Here is a 23470-nt window from a genome sequence, read left to right on the forward strand (position 1 = left end):
ATTAGTTTAACCCAAGCTAAAGAATAAAAATGCAGATGCAACTACACTCACAATTTAAGAGATACATTATTCGAATGCTTGGCGAAAGAGATGCGTTTTTAATCTAGATTTAAACAGAGAGAGTGTGTCTGAACCCCGAACATTATCAGGAAGGCTATTCCAGAGTTTGGGAGCCAAATGTGAAAAAGCTCTACCTCCTTTAGTGGACTTTGCTATCCTAGGAACTACCAAAAGTCCAGCGTTTTGTGACCTTAGGGTGCGTGATGGGTTGTAGCGTGGTAGAAGGCTAGTTAGGTAGGCAGGAGCTAAACCATTTAGGGCCTTATAGGTAAGTAATGATAATTTGTAACTGATACGGAACTTAATAGGCAGCCAGTGCAGAGACTGTAAAATTGGGGTAATATGATCATATTTTCTTGACCTCGTAAGGACTCTAGCTGCTGCATTTTGGACTACCTGTAGCTTGTTTATTGATGAAGCAGGACAACCACCTAGAAGGTCATTACAATAGTCCAGTCTAGAGGTCATGAAAGCATGAACTAGCTTTTCTGCATCAGAAACAGATAACATGTTTCGTAGCTTGGCAATGTTTCTAAGATGGAAGAATGCAGTTTTTGTAACATTGGAAATATGATTTTCAAAAGACAAATTGCTGTCCAATATAACACCCAGATTTCTGACTGTAGAGGAAGTAGCAGTACATCCGTCTAGTTGCAGATTGTAATCTACAAGATTCTGTGTGGTGTTTTTTGGTCCAATAATTAATATCTCTGTCTTATCCGAATTTAATTGGAGAAAATTATTTGTCATCCAATCTTTTACATTTTTAACACACTCTGTTAGCTTAGATAATTGGGAAGTTTCATCTGGTCTCGTTGAGATATATAGCTGAGTATCATCAGCATAACAGTGGAAGCTAATTCCGTATTTTCTAATAATATTACCAAGGGGCAACATGTATATTGAAAATAGCAGGGGACCTAGGACGGATCCTGGTTTCTTAATAAGAGGCTTAATAACCGCCAGCTTGAATGGTTTTGGGACGTGACCTAAAGATAACGACGAGTTAATGATATTGAGAAGCGGTTCTTCGGCTACAGGTAACAGCTCTTTTAGTAATTTAGTGGGTACAGGATCTAATAAACATGTTGTTGGTTTAGATACAGTGATAAGTTTATTTAGCTCTTCCTGTCCTATATTTGTAAAGCACTGCAGTTTATCTTTGGGTGCGATGGATGAAACTGAAGTGTTAGACGCTGTAGAATCTACATTCGCTATTGTATTTCTAATGTTATCTATTTTATCAGTGAAGAAATTCATAAAGATATTACTATTTAACGTTGGTGGAATATTTGAATCAGGTAGCGTCTGTTAAATTTGTTAATTTAGCCACTGTGCTATATAAAAACCTTGGATTGTTTTGGTTATTTTCAATGAGTTTGTGGATATGCTCTGCCCTAGCAGTTTTTAGAGCCTGTCTATAGCTGGACATACTGTTTTTCCATGCAATTTTAAAAACTTCCAAGTTAGTTTTTCTCCATTTGCGTTCAAGACTACGAGTTACTTTCTTGAGAGAGTGAGTATTACTGTTATACCATGGCACAGTACGTTTTTCTCTAACCTTTTTCAATTTGATGGGGGCAACAGCTTCTAATGTATTAGAGAAAATAGTGCCCATGTTGTCAGTAATTTCGTCTAATTCATGTGTATTTTTGGGTACAAATAGCAGTTGAGATAGATCAGGCAGGTTATTTGCGAATCTGTCTTTGGTGACTGGAACAATAGTTCTGCCCAGACGGTAACGCTGAGACATATAGTTAATATCAGTTATACGCAGCATGCAAGATACAAGGAAATGGTCTGTAATATCATCACTTTGGGGTACAATATCTATAGCAGTAAGATCGATTCCATGCGATATAATTAGATCTAGTGTATGATTAAAACGATGAGTGGGCCCGGTGACATTTTGCTTGACTCCAAAGGAGTTTATTGGGTCAGTAAACGTATCCTAATGTATGATTTGCATTATCAACGTGAATATTAAAATCTCCCATGATTAGCGTCTTATCAACTGTAACTAGAAGGTCTGAGAGGAAATCTGCAAATTCTTTTAGGAATTCTGTATACGGCCCTGGTGGTCTATACACAGTAGCCAGAGCAAGAGATACATTAGATTTCTTTTGCATGTCTGACAGTGTAACATTTAGCAGAAGTATTTCAAAAGAGTTAAACCTGTATCCTGTTTTCTGGGTAACATTGAGAATATCACTATATATTGTTGCAACACCTCCGCCACGACCAGTCTGACGGGGCTCATGCTTATAACAGTAGTTTGGTGGAGTAGACTCATTTAGACCAAAATAATCATTTGGTTTTAGCCAGGTTTCAGTCAAGCAGAGTACATCAAAACTATTTTCTGTGATCATTTCATTTACAATAACTGCTTTGGGTGTGAGTGATCTAATATTTATGAGCCCAAACTTTAAAAATTGTTTTTGTTCATTTACTTTACATTTTTCTGGTTTAATTACGATAAGATTTTTTCTAGATCCTACATTATATTTTGACCTCACTATTCGGGGAACAGACACAGTCTTAATAGTTTTTACAGCGCAAGTACTTTTATCATTTAAGCAGGTGGAACAAAACTCATCATAATAGTTATTAGAGAATTGTCTTACTAGTCACATGGAGCGAAGTGTCCTGGAGATGTTGTCAGAGAGCAGCTCCGCTCCGATTCTGCTGGGGTGTAATCCATCAGCGCGAAACAGCCTAGGACGCTCCCAGAAAAGATTCCAGTTATTAACAAATAGCAGTTTCTGTTCTTTACACCATGACAACAACCATTCATTTAAAGCAAAAAGTCTACTGAACCTTTCGTGTCCTCGTCGATACGTGGGCAGTGGTCTTGACACGACGATCGTCGCCGCGGGCGTCGTGCTGCGAACCGTCTCGATCAGTCTGCTGAAGTCCCTCTTCAGCGTCTCCGTCTGCCGCAGCGTGGTGTCGTTAACCCCGGCGTGAAGCACGACTGCTCTGGGGCTCTCGTCGGCCTTCAGGATCGCGGGTATCTGCGCAGAAACATCGAGAACACGAGCACCAGGCAAACAATAAGTGTGCACTTTACCTTCGGCTAACGTAGCACTTACGTGTCGGACGATGGAGTCTCCGATGATCACAGCGTCGCGCCCTGTCTCGCGGAGGGGAGCGAAGCGGTTCCGGATGGAGATGTCGAAGGCAGGAGGGGGAGAAGTCGTCGCCCGGGACCCGGCTCGCGTCCTCCGCTGTGGATGCACCCAGGGTCCGTGGTGTCCCGGCGTCGCAGTGAAGGACATCTGGGAAGATCGCGTCCTGGGTGCACCGGGCCTGTGCAGAGAAACACACGGAGTAGACGTGGTGGGACTGTTAGCAGATCGCTGTATACTTACCCCGGACTTGTGAGCGTCAGCCCGGGATGATTCCAGCGCGGCTCTCCGCTCTCTCAGCTGGGCCTGCCTCACCTCCAGGTCGCGAATCTGCTTTCCCACGGCCTCGAGCTCGAGCTGCACAGAGTGGAGACATTCATCCGCCATTAAAGCAAGTAACAGTGAGTACAGCAGTGGTAATGTGTGTGTATAGAGTATTAGCAATGTAAGCGCAGTTAGCTGCAACCACGCCGCTGATGCTAATGGGCTAAAAGCTAATAGCGGACCCGGGAGATCAAAATAAAACTAGTGATAGCGAGGCGCTCTGATTGTTTTTGTTGTAGAATACAATAGAGGATATATTCACACGTTATATAAACGGAAACGATGATGTATAAAATTGATTTGAGTTAAAAATAGTCAATGAAAAGAATATAGTGACGGAGCTCAAACGCAGTACAGCCGCCAACAACAAACAGGAAGTGACGACCCACCCTGGAAATTTAGCTCCCACATGCTATGCGTTTCCACGGAATAGCATGTTGTGGTTTTTTCAGATAGTAGGCTTCACCAGGTCTCTCTGAAGACGAGCTCCCACATACTGTGGTTGCCAGGTAGTAGGCCTACTATCTGAAAACCACAATATGCTATATAGAGGAGACCCACAGTATGTGGGAGCTCGTCTTCAGAGAGACCTGATTAAGCCTACTATCTGAAAACCACAATGTGCTATTTAGTGGAACGCACAATATGTGGGAGCTAAATCTCCAGGGAGGCCTGGTGAGGCCTACTACCTGGCAACCACAGTATGTGGGAGCTCGTCTTCAGAGAGACCTGATGAAGCCTACTATCTGAAAACCACAATGTGCTATTCCGTAGAAACGCATAGTATGTGGGAGCTAAATCTCCAGGGAGGCCTGGTGAGGCCTACTACCTGGCAACCACAGTATGTGGGAGCTCGTCTTCTGAGAGACCTGGTGAAGCCTACTATCTGAAAAAGCCACAATATGCTATTCCGTGGAAACGCATAGTATGTGGGAGCTAAATCTCCAGGGAGGCCTGGTGAGGCCTACTACCTGGCGACCACCGAACGTGGGAGCTCACCTTCAGAGAGACCTGGTGAAGCCTACTATCTGAAAACCACAATATGCTATATAGAGGAGACGCACAGTATGTGGGAGCTAAATCTCCAGGGAGGCCTGGTGAGGCCTACTACCTGGCAACCACAGTAAGTGGGAGCTCGTCTTCAGAGAGACCTGATGGAGCCTACCACCTGATAACCACAATATGTGGGAGTCCACCCAGCCCCTCATGTTTGAGGGAAGCGATGCTTGAGGTGTATAACAAATACACACTGGTTGAATGAAGCCCATGGAACCCAGGGCTAATCATCATAAGAAAGGGAACGAAGCAAAGCGCGTAACCCCTACCGTACAGGATTTTAGAAAGTGCGCAAAGTCATGCGTGCACACTTACCACTTTACGTGGATTTCAGAAAGTGCGCAGAGTCTTGCGTGCACACTTACCACTTTACGTGGATTTCAGACAGTGCGCAAAGCGTTAACGTGCACACTGACCACTATATGGTTTTGAGAAAGTACACAGGCAAGCGTGTGTACAGAGAGGTTCCCAAGCCTCGCAGAGGCGCAGGATCGCATGGGAGCGGTGAGCTCCAACCCTCTTTTCTAGGCGAGGGGAGCATCACCTGAGGCAGTAAATACAGAGCTTCTTGCCGTAACCACCACCTCCCCGGATGCGCCAAGCGGCCAGGCGGCCCCTCAGGGTGACCTGGCCGGACATCTATGGAATTCCCTGCAGTGCTGTGCCAATTCTTTGGCCACCTAGCTACTGTAAAGGAAACTCACAGAGATTGTTAGTAGACATATAACCACCAGCAACATAACGTCTATAAACAGGTAGAGCAAGGGTTACGTACTCACCCACCCTCCTGTACTGGAGTCCCGCTTGCGGGGCGCCCCCTTCTGGTCCGGACCGTCAATAAGGTGGTTGCTATGAACATAGACCCAACCAAAAACATCATCGGTAGGAGACTGTTATGTGAGAGACTGTCCACCTAACCTCGATCAGGTGGAAAGCTGGTGGCTACAGGGGAATTAGGCAGGAGAGGACAAAAAACAGAGGTTAAAACAGAGGTTAAAACATCCGGAGCTACTAGGTCTTCCTACCGCTCTGACCCGGGCGAGGACGCAGCCTCGTCTGAATCACGTCCCTCAGACCCTGCTTACCACACCGTGACCCGCGGTTCCTCTTGCCCCTGCCCGTAGGCAGGGGAGGAGTGCGAGCCGCAACACTAGCCTTCTGCGCCCATCTAAGATCCTCAGATCGAGATGGGCCAGGACCCCTGTGTTGTTCGGGCTCGGACCTGGACTCCTTTCTTTCGACGGTATCCAGGTCCTTCAGCAGGCCAGCCTGGTAAGCCTGAAGCACTGCCATCGTGTGCAACGAAGCCACCGCCTGACCTGCTGCTGCGTATGTTTTGCCATTTAAGCGGGATCTAAAAAAGGGGGAATTGAGAGAGGACGTTTCCCCCACAGAGAGATAGCTAGCCAGCATCTCCCTACAGGGGGCATCCTCTCATAGCCGCTTTCATGCATGCCCGCGATATCAGCATAACTTGTATGCTGAAACCGATGGATGTGAGAGAAAAATGGCCTCTTCCATTCCCTTTCGACTTATGCAGCTAACAGCTCCCCATACACAGGGCAGGAGGATTGAGAAAGGCTCAGCCTCAGCTTCTTCTTCACTCTCAGACATCTCCTGCTCTTCCTGGGAAAAAACCCAGCAGAGCACTAACTTCAGTACAAGAAAGGGTTAATGACAACGCATCTTCCTCCCGAAGTTCATTCTTGTTTGCCGCCGGAGAGTGTGAAAGGAAAAAAGTCCCTCTCTACACTCCTCAGCGAGATCCACCTGTAATCCCCCCGAGCTCATCCTCCTCCGTGCCTCAGCAACGGTGGGTCCTGAGCCGCGGGATCCAGATGGCTGTCCCTCTTTCCTCGAAAAGAGAGGCAAACGAGAGAGGAGCTTTTTCACCGAAAAACGCTCGCAGTGCACGCAGATTGCCCCCTCGAGGACATCACGCGCGTGCTCTCCGCCCAAACAAGAGACGCAAAGAGTGTGTGTGCCGTATAACACTGACACGGATGTACACACTGTTTAAACGCCTGCTAGTGGATGCCATGACAACAATAATAGATCGCTCTTACCGTTTTGGTCGTTTCTCAGATGCATGCTTCAAACAAAACAGTCAATGAAGACGAAGAAGATAGTGTAGGGTCCTACAGGCGCGTATTTATAGTCGCGCTGGTAGTGACGTCAGAGGCTGTCGCCGGCCAACACGTTGGCGTTTTTCAAAGTATGCTTCAGACACGGGTCACGACGAGGTGTTCCCCATAGTGTCCCCTCAGAGGACGCAGTTCGAAGTTCCCTTGAAAGGGAACTAGTAAAACACAACCAAACATAAATGAAAACCAATACAGACAGAGACTAGAAGGAACTAAGGGTATTTAAACACTGGTACTAGCTGGGACTAGCTGTTTTGCACTGGGCCTAGTGGAGACACCCGTGTTCAAAACCAGGTCTTTTCAGCAGTGCTTTTACAGAATACATAATGTCATTGACTGTGATATGTGTATCCATATTTAACACAGTTCCCCTCGTGGATTTTGCCCTGAAGATTAAGGAGGTGACGGCCCAAGAGAGAGAGGATGCCATCTTTGAGTGTGTTTTAACTAAGCCCATTAGTAAGATGGTTTGGACCCTAAAAAATACACCTCTCTTTAACAATGAGAAATACGATATTACGTGTTCAGAAGATAAACTGATCCACAGTCTGAGAATTATTGATTGTATGCCTTTGGATGCTGGAATCTATGCTGCTATAGCCGGCATTAGATCTTGCAGTGCTTGGCTGATTGTAGAAGGTAAGTACAACTTTTTCTCTTTTTCACTTAGTAGAAATAAGTTCTGTCAATTAATAAAACGTAATCAAATTCAATCATGATGATTAATTAAATAAATTGCACATATATTTGCACATCACAATACCTGTATGAATTTCTTTTTTTCTGCTGAATACAAAAGAAGAGATTTTGAAGAATGTTGGTAATTAAACAGTTTTTGGTACATTTGACATACTATGGAAGTCAGTGGGGAACAGCAACTGTTTTGTTACTCACATTCTTCAAAAGATCTTATTTTATGTTCAAAACCAAAAGAAAAAAAAGAAAATCATACCGGTTTGAAACAACTTAAGAGAGAGTAAATGATGATATTATTATTTTATTTTATTTTATTTATATATTTTTTTAACTATTCTTAACTCAGTAGACTATATTATTTTTATTTACATATTGCATTATTTTTATTACAAATCATTGTAATAAATAATTGCATGATGCACTGATTAATTAATCAATTACAAATAATCACAGCCCTTTTATTAGAAAATAAGGCTGTCAATTAATTAATACTAATTATCAAATCATAATTCATTTGATTATATTCTTATGATTAATAACAAGTTATAGCCGCACATAATTTGTCGCACATAATGTCCCCAAATAAAAGTAAAAAAAAAAAAGTAAAAAATAAAGACATTACAATATGACTATGAAGTCATTGTGTTTTATTTCTGTTTTTTATTATTTTTAGCATAAATATTTGTACTACATTCTGTAATTTTATTAACCTGCTTAAATTCAATAAGCACTATCTAAATCTGTTTGTAATATTGTTTCCACAAAAGCTGACAAAGATCCTGCAACAAAGGGGAAGAAGAAAACACGTAAAACCACTCAGGCAGGTGGTTGTGGTGAAGACTTGCTGAAGGTTGCTGCTGAGCAGGCAGAGAGGAACAAAAAGGAGATAGCAGAAGCTTTGGGGGCAGCTAAGAAATTCCAGGCTGAAAGAGAGGCAGCAGAAGCTGAAGCTAAAGCTAGATCTGCAGCTGAATCCGAAGCAGCAAAAGCGGCAGCACAGGTGGCAACAGCTGCTGCGGCCGCAGCTGCTAAAGCTGCACAGGATGCTTTTTCCGCAGCTAAAGCCAAAGGTAGATCTGAGGGTGAAGCTAAAGCCGCAGCAGAAGCAGGTGCACAGGTTGCAGCAGCTAAAGCTAAAGTCAGTGCTGAGGAGGAGGCCAGGAAGCAGGCTGAATTCAAGGCCTTAAGTGAAGGTCTGAGTGCTGAGCAAGCAGCTGCGGCAGGGGCTGCAGCAGCTGCTGCGATGAATGCACAGGCAGCTGCTGTGGCAGCAAGTCTTGGGAAGGCTGGAGCTACAGGTGGAGTTGGAGGTGGTGCTGCAGAGGTGGTAGGATCAGTATGGGCTGCAGGAGCTACAGGTACTGGAGAAGCTGGAGGAGCCACAGGAGCTGGAGCAGCCGGAGGAGCCCCAAGAGCTGGTGGAGCCACAGGAGCTGGAGGAGCCAGAGGATCCACAGGAGCTGGTGGAGCCACAGGAGCTGGAGCAGCCGGAGGAGCCCCAGGAGCTGGAGGAGCCAGAGAAGCCACAGGAACTGGTGGAGCCGCAGGAGCTGGAGGAGCTGGTGGAGCCGCAGGAGCTGGAGGAGCCATAGGAGCTGGAGGAGCCAGAGGAGCCACAGGAGCTGGTGGAGCTGGTGGAGCCACAGGAGCTGGAGGAGCCAGAGGAGCCACAGGAGCCACAGGAGCTGGAGGAACTCGTGGAGCCGCAGGAGCTGGAGGAGCCAGAGGTGCCGCAGGAGCTGGTGGACCCACAGGAGCCGGAGGAGCTGGTGGAGCGGGAGGTGCCAGAGTAGCTAGAGGGGCTGATGGAGCCGGAGGTGCCGGAGGAGCTGGAGGGGCTGATGGAACTGGAGGAACCAGTGGAGCTGATGGAGCTGGAGGATCCGTTGGGGCTGGAGGAGCTGGAGCTGATGGTGGGGCCGGAGGAGCTGGTGGTTCTGGAGGAAGCGGTGGCGAGGGAGGAGATGGAGGAGAGAAGAAGCGTCAAAGAGCAGGACCTCTTGTACCAGAGACTGTCTTAGGTAAGAAATTATACACTATACTATACACATTCCTTCTTGCTTTTATCTCTTATTTAAAAAATATGTACTGTAAGATTGCAGCAGTGATTGGTTCTTACAGAAAACATACAGTCTAGCAAAGCAGGCCAACCTTCCATACATTACATACAGTATTGTATATACAACAACATAAAAAAAATACTATTAAGTCATATTTTTTTGTTTTTCAAAGAAGTCTTTATGATGACCAAGGCTGCATTTATTTGATCAAAATACATTAAAAACAGTAATATTATAAAAATATAAAACGGTTGAAAACAAACAACAAAAAAAGCTTTGCTTTTTAAAGTCTGTGTAAAGCAACATTATATATGTGTTCTGTGTTTGTCACACCACAGAAAAATGTGTCATTAACCACCCAGCCAAATTTGGATGATAAAAAAACACCAAGTAAATAAAATAATGTATGAAAATCTTGGAAGAAGACAAAAAAAAAAAAATCTGCTCTCAAACAGTGGGGTTTGTCTGATGTCGGCGCTGAAACCATGCCCACTCACAGAAAAGCTGCTGCCTCTTTCAGCTGTCAAATACCGCTACAACCTGAATGGAAATGGATGCTCCCTCTAAATTTAAATAAGGAGACCTAGCTGTTTTGTAAATTAACGCAACCAGGTAATATGCATTTAGATGTCAAAGACATTAGCGAACTCTAGGCTGTAGTAGATAACGGTAATGACAGTTGACTAACTCGCGATTGAGCAGGCGAACCATTGATGCTCTCTAGTTATTAGGTGTGTTCGACTTAAAGAACTGCGATAAAGAAGACTTTAATATTTTTGTGGTTAATTTTTCAGGATTCTTTAATGAATATTAATAAAAGAAAATTAATTTAACAAAATATTAAAAAGAGTAGCATTTATTTGAAATCTGTTCAAATACAATTCTTTACTGCCACTTTTGATCAATTTAATGCATCCTTGCTGAATAAAATGATTAATTTATCGATGTGTATACTTTGTGTACACATTGTATATATATATGTATATATATATATATATATATATATATATATATATATATATATATATATATATATATACACTACACATACATATATAGTACACACTCCTACAGCAAATATACTGATACCCATTTAATTATCTTCACAAAACTTATATTATGGATACCTTTTTACAAAACTGTTACCATTATTGCTTATTTTGAAGTGTCAACATTCAACTGGTTTTGTAAAAGAGCTTTGATTTGGTGCAGCATCCTTGCACAACTTTGTGTTTGCTTATAAGCTGATATTACTCTGCACATGCAATCATCACAACACCTATATCCTAGAGGTGTTTTAGCTCGAGCGGGATACACACACACACACACACACACACACAACACAATCAAAGCATTGCACATCCTGAGCTGATTAATTCACACTTTACATCAAAAATCATGATAGGAAACTCAAACATGCTCAGCACAGTTCCAAATGTGAGCATGGAGCGGTGTAAGCAAGAAGGGGAAGTCGAGGGCTGTACTCGTGTAAGACAAGGCCCACTGATGCCAGACACAGTAACTGGTAAGAGCGTGGGATGAACACTAAATCCAGCTCACCTGTATTAAAATCCTGTGCAGTGATTACAGAAACGACATAATTTACTAAACATAATAAACATATTTTCCATCAAACATCAACAGTAAAACAAATAGCTTTTACTTGAATGATTGATATTTATAATGAGAAAGACATTTCATGTAACATTAACATCCTATTTATTTATTTGTTCCCTTTCAAGGGAACTTCGAACTGCGTCCTCTGAAGGGACACTATGGGGAACACCTCGTCGTGACCCGTGTCTGAAGCATACTTTGAAAAACGCCAACGTGTTGGCCGGCGACAGCCTCTGACGTCACTACCAGCGCGACTATAAATACGCGCCCGTAGGACCCGTCAATATCTTCTTCGTCTTCAGTTGACTGTTTTGTTTGAAGCGTGCATCTGAGAAACGACCAAAACGGTAAGAGCGATCTATTACTGTTTTCATCATGGCTTCCACTAGCAAGGCGTTTAGACAGTGTGTGCATCCGTGTCAGCGTTATCTGACACCCGATGACACACACACTCTTTGCGTCTCTTGTTTGGGCGAAGAGCACGCGCGCGATGTCCTTGAGGGGGCGGTCTGCGTGCACTGCGACCGTTTCTCTCTGAGAAAGCTCCACTCTCGTTTGTCTCTCTTTTCGAGGAAAGAGGGACAGCCATCTGGATCCCGCGGCTCAGGTCCCGCCGTTGCCGAGGCACGGAGGAGAATGAGCTCGTGGGGATCACAAATGGATCTCGCTGAGGAGTGTAGAGAGGGACCTTCCTTTTCACACTCTCCGGCGGCGAACGAGAGCGAACTTCGGGAGGCAGATGTGGTATCATTAACCCATTCTGACACTGAAGTTAGTGCTCTGCTGGGTTCTACCCAGGAAGAGCAGGAGATGTCTGAGAGTGGTGAAGAAGCTGAGGCTGAGCCTTCTCAATCCTCCTGTTCCGCGTATGAGGAGCTGTTAGAGGTTATGGATTTAGATTAGATTTGCCATGGAAGCGTGCCAGCAAGGTGGCGCCACGAGGTCGCCTCGCTGAGCGGAACTTGTCTGACCATAGCCCTCCAGCCCAGGTGAGCCTTCCATTCTTGCCTGACTTACATGCAGAAGTCGAAAAGGAATGGAAGAGGCCGTTTTCCTCTCGCATCCACCGGTTTCAGCATACGAGCTATGCTAATATTGAGGGCTTGCATGAGAACGGCTATGAGAGGATGCCCCCTGTAGAAGAGACGCTGGCTTGCTATCTCTCTGTGGGGCAAACGTCCTCTCTTAAATCTCCCGCTTTGCCATCTAAGCCCCTCCAAGATACATCCCGCTTAAATGGCAGGTCATACGCGGCAGCTGGTCAGGCTGTGGCTTCACTGCACACGATGGCGGTGCTCAAGGCCTACCAGGCTGACCTGCTGAAGGACCTGGATACAGGTGAGGGCCTTTCACCTGACCAGGTAGCCGAGCTGCGCCGCACCACAGACCTCTCTCTCCGAGCTACCAAGCAGGCCGCCTCCGCCATGGGCAGGTCTATGGCGGCCATGGTGGTGACGGAGAGACATCTGTGGGTGAACCTGGCTGACATCGGGAAGGAAGAAAGGGGGTTTCTTCTCGATGCTCCGGTCTCGCCTTCTGAGCTTTTTGGTACCTCCGTCGAGATGGTGGTCGGGAAGTTCAGGGAGGCAAGGGCGCGCTCAGCGGCCTTTAAATCCTTCATTCCAAGAAGGTCCAGGTCCGAGCCCGAGCAACTCAGGGGTCCTGGCCCATCTCGATCTGAGGGTCGTAGAGGGGCGCAGAAGGCTAGTGTTGTGGCTCGCGCTCCTCCCCCGCCTAAGGGCAGGGGCAAGAGGAACCACGGGTCACGGAGCGGTAAGCAGGGTCTGAGGGACGTGATTCGAACGAGGCAGCGTCCTCGCCCGGGTCAGAGCGGTAGGATGACCTAGTAGCTACGGATGTTTTTAACCTCTGTTTTTAACCTCTGTTTTTTGTCCTCCCCTGCCTAATTCCCCTGTAGCCACCAGCTTTCCACCTGATCGAGGTTAGGTGGACGGTCTCTCACATAACAGTCTCCTTTCTGGACCTATGATGTTTTGGTTGGTTCTATGTTCATAGCAACCGCCTTACTGACGGTCCGGACCAGAAGGGGGCGCCCCGCAGCGGGACTCCAGTACAGGAGGGTGGGTAAGTACGTAACCCTTGCTCTACCTGTTTATGGACATTATGTTGCTGGTGGTTATATGTCTACTAACAATCTCTGTGAGTTTCCTTTACAGTAGCTAGGTGGCCAAAGAATTGGCACAGCACTGCAGGGAATTCCATAGATGTCCGGCCAGGTCACCCTGAGGGGCCGCCTGGCCGCCTAGCGCATCCGCGGAGGTGGTGGTTACGGCAAGAAGCTCTGTATTTACTGCCTCAGGTGATGCTCCCCTCGCCTAAAAAAAAAGAGGGTTGGAGCTCACCGCTCCCGTGCGATCCAGCGCCTCTGCGATGCTTGGGAACCTCTCTGTACACACGCTTGCCTGTGTACTTTCTCAAAGCCACATAGTGGTCAGTGTGCACGTTAACGCTTTGCGCACTGTCTGAAATCCACGTAAAGTGGTAAGTGTGCACGCAAGACTCTGCGCACTTTCTGAAATCCACGTAAAGTGGTAAGTGTGCACGCAAGACTCTGCGCACTTTCTAAAATCCTGTATGGTAAGGGTTTACGCTCTGCTTCGTCCCCTTTCTTGGGATGATTCGCCCCCGGTGTTCCTTGGGCTTCATCCAACCAGTGTGTATTTGTTATGCACCTCAAGCATCGCTTCCCTCAACATGAGGGGCTGGGTGGACTCCCACATATTGTGGTTATCAGGTGGTAGGCTTCATCAGGCCTCCCTGATGGTGAGCTCCCACATACGGTGGTTGCCAGGTAGTAGGCCTCACCAGGCCTCCCTGGAGATTTGGCTCCCACATACTGTGCGTCTCCACTAAATAGCATATTGTGGTCCTTTCAGATAGTAGGCTTCACCAGGTCTCTCTGAAGGTGAGCTCCCACGTTCTGTGGTCGCCAGGTAGTAGGCCTCACCAGGCCTCCCTGGAGATTTAGCTCCCACATACTATGCGTTTCCACGGGGTAGCATATTGTGGTTTTTCTGATAGTAGGCTTCATCAGGTCTCTCTGAAGACGAGCTCCCACTTACTGTGGTTGCCAGGTAGTAGGCCTCAGCAGGCCTCCCTGGAGATTTAGCCCCCACATACTGTGCGTCTCCTCTATATAGCATATTGTGGTTTTCAGATAGTAGGCTTCACCAGGTCTCTCTGAAGGTGAGCTCCCACGTTCGGTGGTCGCCAGGTAGTAGGCCTCACCAGGCCTCCCTGGAGATTTAGCTCCCACATACTATGCGTGTCCACGGAATAGCATGTTGTGGCTTTTTCAGATAGTAGGCTTCACCAGGTCTCTCTGAAGACGAGCTCCCACATACTGTGGTTGCCAGGTAGTAGGCCTCACCAGGCCTCCCTGGAGATTTAGCTCCCAGAGGCTATGCGTTTCCACGGAATAGCATATTGTGGCTTTTTCAGATAGTAGGCTTCACCAGGTCTCTCTGAAGACGAGCTCCCACATACTGTGGTTGCCAGGTAGTAGGCCTCACCAGGCCTCCCTGGAGATTTAGCACCCACATACTATGCGTTTCTACGGAATAGCACATTGTGGTTGTCAGGTAGTAGGCCTCACCAGGCCTCCCTGGAGTCGAGTTCCATATTGCTTTCAGTTTCCACTGAGGTGGTTATCTGGTAACAGATAGTAGGCCTCTCTAGGCCTCTCTGTAGGTGAACTCCCACATATTGTGGTTATCAGGTAGCAGGCTTCACAGGCCTCTCTGAATGTGAGCTCCCACATACTGTGGTTGTCAGGTAACCTTTCAGTACACACGCTTGCCTGTGTACTTTCTCAAATCCACATGGTGGTCAGTGTGCACGTTAACGCTTTGCGCACTGTCTGAAATCCACGTAAAGTGGTAAGTGTGCACGCAAGTCTCTGCGCACTTTCTGAAATCCACGTAAAGTGGTAAGTGTGCAAGCAAGACTCTGCGCACTTTCTAAAATCCTGTATGGTAAGGGTTACGCGCTCCGCTTCGTTCCCTTTCTTGGGATGATTCGCCTCCGGTGTTCCTTGGGTTTCATCCAACCGGTGTGTACTTATTGTACACCCCAAGCCCCCTCAACTTGGGGGGGCCGTGTGGGCAATTCTCGGGTAGTTCAGCAGCGCTCCCCTTTTCTGAAAGGGTCACCTATGAGCATGCTGCTCGGAGCTCGGAGTCTTCCTCTCTTGGGAGACTGATTCCCGGTTCTTCAGAGTGCTCCAGTACCACATACTGTTTGAGACGCTCTGTGAGAGCAGGCATCCTGCTGAGGCAGGGGCTGAGGCCTCCAATTGCTCTGCTCCCGGGCCACTCTTCTGCGAGCTGCTCTGACAGAGTTCCACGAGAGCCCCTCCTTAGAACAGTATTTGTAAATCCACGTTATGGTAAGTGTGCACGGGAGTCTTTGCGCACTTTCTGAAATCCACATTGTGGTAAGTTCGCACGCTAGTCTCTGCGTTCTTTCTAAAATCCCTAGATGGTAAGGGCTTCGCGCTGCTGCTTCGTGCCCTTTCTTGAGTTGGTTTAAGCCCCGTTCATCTTGGGCACCACTCCACCTAGGTATCCTCGGATACCTATCTAGAACAGGGCGCCGCTACTAGAGTGCTGTGGGGACAGCCCTTTCGGCAGGTTTTGCGAAAGCTAGCAGTAGCCCCTGTGTGACAGGCAAAGACTTGGTAGAGGAAAGTGCCAGGCTTTTAGCCGTATCCCTTTAAAGGAATCTCTGTGATTCCAAGCCTTTAGCTCTACCCTGGGCCAGGGCCCTACAGGATAAGTTGGGTATGTAGCTTAGGCCTTTGGCCGTAAGGGATAATGTCATAAGGCAGCCGTCAGACCATCCCAGGGGCGACTCCCGGTAAAGAGAAAAGCGGTAGAGTTGGTACTTAGTGTTTGCCATGATTCTGGTCTGCACTCCCCTCAGCATGGCGGCGTGGGTATACTGTTCCCCATAGTGTCCCCTCAGAGGACGCAGTTCCCTTGAAAGGGAACGTCTCGGGTTACGAATGTAACCATGGTTCCCTGAGAGGGAAAGAGACACTGCGTCCTCTAGCTCCCTGTAATGCTTCGGACGCAAGCTTCACGAAGAAGATATTGACGGGTCCTACGGGCGCGTATTTATAGTCGCGCTGGTAGTGACGTCAGAGGCTGTCGCCGGCCAACACATTGGCGTTTGACGAGGTGTTCCCCATAGTGTCCCCTCAGAGGACGCAGTGTCTCGTTCCCTCTCAGGGAACCATGGTTACATTCGTAACCCGAGACGTTTTTATTAAACGCTAATTCATTAAGCATGATTATTATTTTTCAGTTATTAATATATATATTTAAATAATAATACTTTTAACATGGGGGGAAAATAGTGGAGTCCTTTAAAATATTAATGTGATTTTCAATCATATGATATCATACAAACTGAAGTCTTTTTTTTTCATCGAATGTTCCATAAAATTAAAATTTGTCAGCTTTATGTGCTACTCAGTTTGTTTGTCTTAATTGTTTGTTTGTGTCATTTATTTGTTGCTCATGTACCTGTATTGTGGTGTTAGTTTGTCAGTGTTTTTCATGTAAATGTTGTTGTGATTGTTTGGTTTCTATGTCTGTGGTACCACATTGGGAAGCCCCTCCCACTGTGAATTCTCATTGGCCATACATCAAGCTCTTCATAGCTGTATACATCATGTTCTCATTGGTCATGTAGCATTTTTGTTTCAGTTTCTGGTTACTTGCTTAAAAAATGTTTAAAGGTATAGTTCACCCAAAAATTAAAATTACCCCATGATTTACTCACCGTCAAGCCATTGTATAGTTGTATATGGCACTTCTCTTTCAGACGAATACAATCAGTGTTATAATAAATAATGTCCAGGCTAATGCATGCTTTTTTAACTGAAGTGGATGGTTGCCCGTCCATTATAAAAGAAGTCCACACGGCTCCGGGGGGGGTATTTACATATGTTATGTATTTACAATGTTATGTATTTACATTGTTGTGTAAATACATAAACACAAAAACGGTGTACAAATTAACAATGTAACAGCCTTTGGAATAGTTGATGTTTAATACAGAGGTTTGTGGATCAGGATTTTTTGACCAATGAGATTTTATTGTGGATGGAATTACTCAGCATGGCACAAAAGCAACAAAACTGCAGCATGTTTAGAAGCTCAACTTTGGAAAATGTTCATTGTTTGCATTTTTTGTGGAGGTTTTTGTCACAGTTTTCTTAAATGTTGTTTGTTCTTTTTCTTTTCATTCTAAATGTTCTTTCTAACCTCTTTATCATATTAATGTCAATCTTCAAAATCCTGCACCAACTGACTGACCGGCATGAATAAAGGTGGGGGTAACCCATCAGATAAAGAAAAAACATCAGGGTATGGCAAGCCATCAGGTTCCGGTAATCCATCAGGTTCAGGAAACTCGTCAGGTTCTGAAAATCCTTCAGGTTCTGGGAACCCATCTGGATCTGGTAACACTTCAGGTTCTGGCAGCGCTTCAGGTTCGGGGGACTCACCAGGCCCCGGAAAGCCACCAGGTCCTGGAGGGTCATCAGAGGGCAGCACTGAAGCTACAGAGGAAGAAAAAGAAGCTGAAGATGAAAAGGATGCGTCAGCTAAAGCTGGCAAGCGTTCAGGCTGTAAAAAACAGGGCCCACAGGTTCTGGAGACAGCTGCTGGTAAGAGATGTTTGAAGCACTGAATAATGACATTGCTTTTCTATGCAAATGTCACAGTCATTCAGAATACTGAGGAAATAACTGTGAAACAACCTCTTGTAGGAATAATTGGTCTAATTTATTCACATCATCTGAACAATAAACAAAGTTATCCAAAGCACTTCCTATAAGTCTTTCACATGACTATGGAGACATTTTTGCATATTATTAATCAGAAAAGTTTTTTTTATTTGGACTTGGGCAGTTATTAAGCATGTACTTGTTCTGTCACAACATCCCTGAAAGATTTAGGTCCTTGTTTTAATGTTTTACTTAATTTAACTTTAATGTAACCATTCCGGACATGTTTTGGATCTTATTCCTGCAGGACCAAACATCTCGCAACATACTGTACCTTGGGACATGCTAGATAACTTTCCACTGAGAAACTTTGTTGGCTTCACTGTCCCAAATACTCATCATTTAAAGATTATACCCCTAGCTTCCACAAAACATGCTTTGTAAGCATATGCATATTCATATTCATATCAGCAGTTCTTGGACATAAAGTTCATGTTGAAAATTTGTGAAGGCATATTTGATGAGCAAGCTCAAATTAATTGAGGGATATATTGAGCAAGGTGGGTTGTAATCAGTAACTTTAATAACCTTTATCAGTAACTTTAAGAAGGCGGGAAAGGTTTTTTCTTTTTTTCTTTCTTTTTTTTTTACATAATGCCAGTGGGCATTGGAAATCTTTTGTTTCATTGAAGGAATAACTTTTACTCTCATGCCATTCCAAACCTGTATGTTATTTATTTTCTATGGAAGACAATAAAAATAATTATAATAATAACAATAGTCAAGTCACCTTTATTTATATAGTGCTTTTAACAATACAGATTATATCAGTATATACACAGTGCTAGTATTGTCTTCACCAGTCTTGCTTGTCTTGCTAAAGGCCAATCACCTCGCTCAATAATCAGAGTAACTGGGACATAAGATCTGAATCAATTCAACCAAATATGACTTCACAAACTTTAATTATGAGAAGACAAATTAAATATTTTATATGGCCTATAGAAGACCTAGAAGTCATTCCAGCAAGATCTCCCATTACCTAAACGCAGCAAATTTTGCACAAATATCTGCACAAGTATCCAAAGAACAAATCATACAAAATGGGGAGAAGGGGGAATTTATATTAATCTAATTTCTATTAGATTAATATAAATATTATTTACAGTACAGACCAAAAGTTTGGACACACCTTCTCATTCAAAGAGTTTTCTTTATTTTCATGACTATGAAAATCAGTCACACTGAAGGCATCAAGGGCTATTTGACCAAGAAGGAGAGTGATGGGGTGCTGCGCCAGATGACCTGGCCTCCACAGTCACCGGACCTGAACCCAATCGAGATGGTTTAGGGGTGAGCTGGACTGCAGACAGAAGGCAAAAGGGCCAACAAGTGCTAAGCATCTCTCGGGGAACTCCTTCAAGACCGTTGGAAGACCATTTCAGGTGGACTGCCTCTCGAAGCTCATCAAGAGAATGCCAAGAGTGTGCAAAGCAGTAATCAAAGGAAAAGGTGGCTACTTTGAAGAACCTAGAATATGACATATTTTCAGTTGTTTCACACTTTTTTGTTATGTATATAATTCCATATATAATTCCACGTGTTAATTCATAGTTTTGATGCCTTCAGTGTGAATCTACAATTTTCATAGTCATGAAAATAAAGAAAACTCTTTGAATGAGAAGGCGTGTCCAAACTTTTGGTCTGTACTGTATATTTAACATTACAACAACATTATTTGGTAATACCACCAAATCTGGAAGGTTTCCATAATTTTCCCATTAGTGGGAAAGCTGACAAATAATTAGTGACTAATTGAACATCTTCACCCAAGAGTGAAAATGTACTATTAGAATGTCCGTACAATGGAGTTCAAAATGAGGCAGGTTAAATGTTTAGTGGCCATTCAGAGATGCTTCATAACTGTTCTTTGTCATCATGATGGATTCTAAGAAGATATGGATTCTAAGAAGTCAACACTGAAGATGCTATAAAATCTGTTTGTCCATACTTACTACTGTAAGTGTACAATTTCTCTGTTGTAGAATTGCTACAGTAAGCCTCAGTTGATGTCTGTGGAGTACATTTCAAACAGCAACACACACACACACACACACACAAAATATAATCATGCTTGAATTAATTACTAATTTTGTTCACAAATTACCTGCAGATCCTGGTGTTCACTTTTCTGCTGGGCTGGAAGACTGCAAAGCTATTGTGGGAGAAGCAGCTGAACTGGTCTGCAAACTTAGCAGTGCTGATTGTAATGGCGCCTGGTCCAAAGATGGCAATGAGGTATAAAGATGCCATATATATGTATATATAATATATGATGTGTGTATGTGTACATATATATACTCAGTTTTTTTTTTCTCTGTAGATTACTGCCTCCACTGAAGGTATAACTATCAGTAAAGAGGGAGCTGTTCACAAACTTAAAATTGCCAAAGTAACAGATGAATTTGCTGGGAAATATCGATTTGAGGCTGATGGGCGTAAAACTGAATGTGTGATTGATGTTGAAGGTTTGTTTTGTAATATCTGCTCATTTGTACTAATGTATATCCAAATTATTCAAAATGTTAAATTTATACTTTTTTACATTTATTCTGTTTGTGTGTTAAGATCCACCAAGATTCAGTGACAAGGAAATTGAATCATTTGCAAAACCAATTGTGATCAAACACAATCAGAAAGCCTCCTTCAAAATTCCACTTATTGGCCGTGAGCCATTCAAAGTCCAGTGGTACAAAGATGGTGAAGAGCTCACACCAGACTCTCACTGCAAGATTGAGATTTCAGAGGGTGAAAGCCGTCTGCTTCTCATCAAACTACAGCGTAAAGACACCGGGGAAATAAAAATCAAAGTCAAAAATGAGTTTGGTACAGCTGAAGCTATTTCTAATCTAATTGTACTTGGTGAGTACAAAAAGTGAACTAATTAAACCGGTAATAAGAATGTAATACAGTTTGGTAATAAAATTACACTCCACTTTGCCTGATAAATTGTTACCTCATTTAGATAAACCAACCCCCCCACTTGGACCACTGGAGATCATTGAGGCATCTGCCAACTGCATTGAGATCAAGTGGAGACCACCAAAAGACAATGGTGGTTGCCCTATTAAACATTACATAGTTGAGCGTAACCAAATTGGACGCAACACATGGAAAAAGATAGGCCAGATCCCAGGTGAAGCTCACTACAGAGACAGCGATGTTGACCATGGCAGGAGATACTGTTATCGTATCAGAGCCGAGACTGATGAGGGCATCAGTGAACTGATGGAGACTGAGGATGTGCAGGCTGGCACTAAAGGTGACTTACTAAAATAATCTCTCAAAGTAGCCTTGTGCTAGTCAGTCGGCATCCAGGCATATCTTAATATAAACATATGAAATGACTTAATTTACAGCATATCCTGGTCAGCCATCTGCTCCTAAAGTAGCCAGTGCCTTCAAAGACTGCATTAACCTGACATGGAGTCCTCCGACCAACACTGGAGGAACCAGTATTTTGGGTTATAACTTAGAGAAACGCAAGAAGGGCAGCAACTTGTGGGGCCAAGTCAATCCAACAGATCAACCAATCCAAGGTTTGTATCTCACATTTTTACACAAGTTATTTTAAAATACTGTCTGCTAGTAATGTTTACTTCTCAATTACCATCCACAGCAAAGAAATATGCTGTAAAAGATGTAGTTGAAGGAATGGAGTATGAGTTCCGTGTGTCAGCCATCAACATATCTGGAGCTGGTGAATCAAGTAATCCCTCAGAATTTGTGTTTGCAAGAGATCCCAAAAGTGAGTAATTTCTCAGGTTGCTCATTATCTTCAAAGAGAGAAGAGGAATTCACCATAAGTTTTCATTTCGAAAAATGAATCATTGGCTCCCCTTATAGATTTGCAAAAATAGCAGATTTAGGTCAGAATTTTATGGGCTTCAAAATAACAAACTAATTAGAACTACTCTTGCACTTCTCCCCATTTTCTCGTTCAACGTTTTCTCATGCAAATGCTTTCATCTGGTTTTCCTGTTAGAACCTCCTGGTAAAGTCATTGACCTTAAAGTGACTGACTCAACCTACACTACCTTATCCTTGTCTTGGACAAAACCAAAAGAAGAGCCTGGTGTTCAGAATGAGGCCAAGGGATACTTTGTGGATGTCAGACCTGCTGAAAACACAGAATGGGATCGATGCAACACAAATGCCATCATCATGACCTCTTACACTGTAAAGGGACTGAAATCAATGGCCATGTATTGGGTTAGAGTGATCGCCGTCAATGAAGGTGGAGAGGGTGAGCCACAGGAGCTGAACAACTATATCTTGGCTATGCCTCCTCCAGGTGAATCATCTCATCTATGCTCAGAAAGGCCATAAATTGAAAAAAACTATCTCTCATTTTCAAAAACTCATTTACCATATCATTAAATCAAGGTTTTGTTTTTCTTAGTGAGACCGAGATTCACGGATTCTAAGATCAAGAGCTTCATGGTGGTCAGAGCTGGAAATTCTGCAAGATTCAACATCAACTTTGAGGTACTGGACAATACTAAAACCATACTTTTAGAGACCAAACCAGGGGTTTAGAACTTTTATCACATAAAGTTTGTCACTTTTTGGGAGACAATCCTTATATACTACCTGCTGTGTGAAGGGCTGAAATATAACAAGACTCCTATTGCCCCTTCTCTACTCCTTGATTAAAAATGTAGTGCTGACTTACATCAGCAAATCATTTAGAACTACTAGCTGAATATTATGTCCCATAATTAATATTCATGAGCCAGGCTAACATACTCCCTTCCCATATACTCTTCAGATCATTCCTACTCCCCTCATTAAAACTATATTTTGCACTGGCCGAATGTCCCACACTTCTCCTATATTACCTTTTCACAGGCTTCTCCATGGCCTGATGTCATCTGGCTTAAAGATGCTATCCCTGTGTCCAAACGTATCACTATTAGCAATGCTGAGGGAGGCTCTCAGATCCTGATCCCATCTGCAGATCGCTCCGATACAGGAATCTATACCATCATTGTCAAGAATGTTGTGGGACAAGAGACCTTCAGTATTGAGATTAGAGTTACAGGTAAAACAAGGGAACCAGTGTATGTCTGTGAATCTGTTATTACCATAGATAGCATCTTAAATGAATAAGTACTGTAGCATCACCAAATATAATTATTTTTTTTTTCTTCTAAATAGTCCCAGTCTGTCAGTGGTTGAAAAACATAGCTACACCCCCAGCTCACGCCATGTTGATATGTTTGGCTGGTCGGAACCGTTAAACAGAGCAATGTTTTATTAATATTGTACCACAGAGCTACAGTGCTTGTACTTTTTGGTTAAATCATTTTATGAATAACTGAGACTGTAGAAAAATATTTTAACAAACTTAACAAAAAAAAAAAAAACCTTAAAAAGAAATTTACACTACCATTCAAAAGTCACCAAGTCTGCATTTATTTGAATACAGTAATAACAGTCATATTTTAAAATATTATGACAATTAAAAATAACTTTTTTTCCTATATTAGTACAATTAAAAATGTAATTTATTCTCATGATGGCAAAGCTGAATTTTCTCATGTCACATGATCTTTCAGGAATCAT

General features: G+C 43.8%; 1 protein-coding gene across 3 annotated transcripts in view; it reads left to right on the forward strand.

The window, feature by feature from the left end:
• LOC132151623 (immunoglobulin-like and fibronectin type III domain-containing protein 1) overlaps window positions 1–23470 on the forward strand; it is a 42693-nt gene that overhangs the window by 15999 nt on the left and 3224 nt on the right. Inside the window, exons 10-22 of one of the 3 annotated variants that reach the window (XM_059559862.1) lie at window positions 7079–7351; window positions 8176–9429; window positions 10874–10993; window positions 17444–17782; window positions 20016–20140; window positions 20226–20370; window positions 20471–20764; window positions 20868–21164; window positions 21262–21441; window positions 21522–21650; window positions 21888–22196; window positions 22305–22390; window positions 22754–22946. In XM_059559862.1, the coding sequence (XP_059415845.1) occupies window positions 7079–7351; window positions 8176–9429; window positions 10874–10993; window positions 17444–17782; window positions 20016–20140; window positions 20226–20370; window positions 20471–20764; window positions 20868–21164; window positions 21262–21441; window positions 21522–21650; window positions 21888–22196; window positions 22305–22390; window positions 22754–22946 (3744 nt within the window). The remainder of the gene's footprint in view (window positions 1–7078; window positions 7352–8175; window positions 9430–10873; window positions 10994–17443; window positions 17783–20015; window positions 20141–20225; window positions 20371–20470; window positions 20765–20867; window positions 21165–21261; window positions 21442–21521; window positions 21651–21887; window positions 22197–22304; window positions 22391–22753; window positions 22947–23470) is intronic. The other 2 variants (XM_059559863.1, XM_059559864.1) reach the window with 2 other exon arrangements.

The sequence above is a fragment of the Carassius carassius genome, chromosome 10 (genome assembly GCF_963082965.1).
Source record: "Carassius carassius chromosome 10, fCarCar2.1, whole genome shotgun sequence".
In the NCBI taxonomy this organism is placed as follows: domain Eukaryota; kingdom Metazoa; phylum Chordata; class Actinopteri; order Cypriniformes; family Cyprinidae; genus Carassius; species Carassius carassius.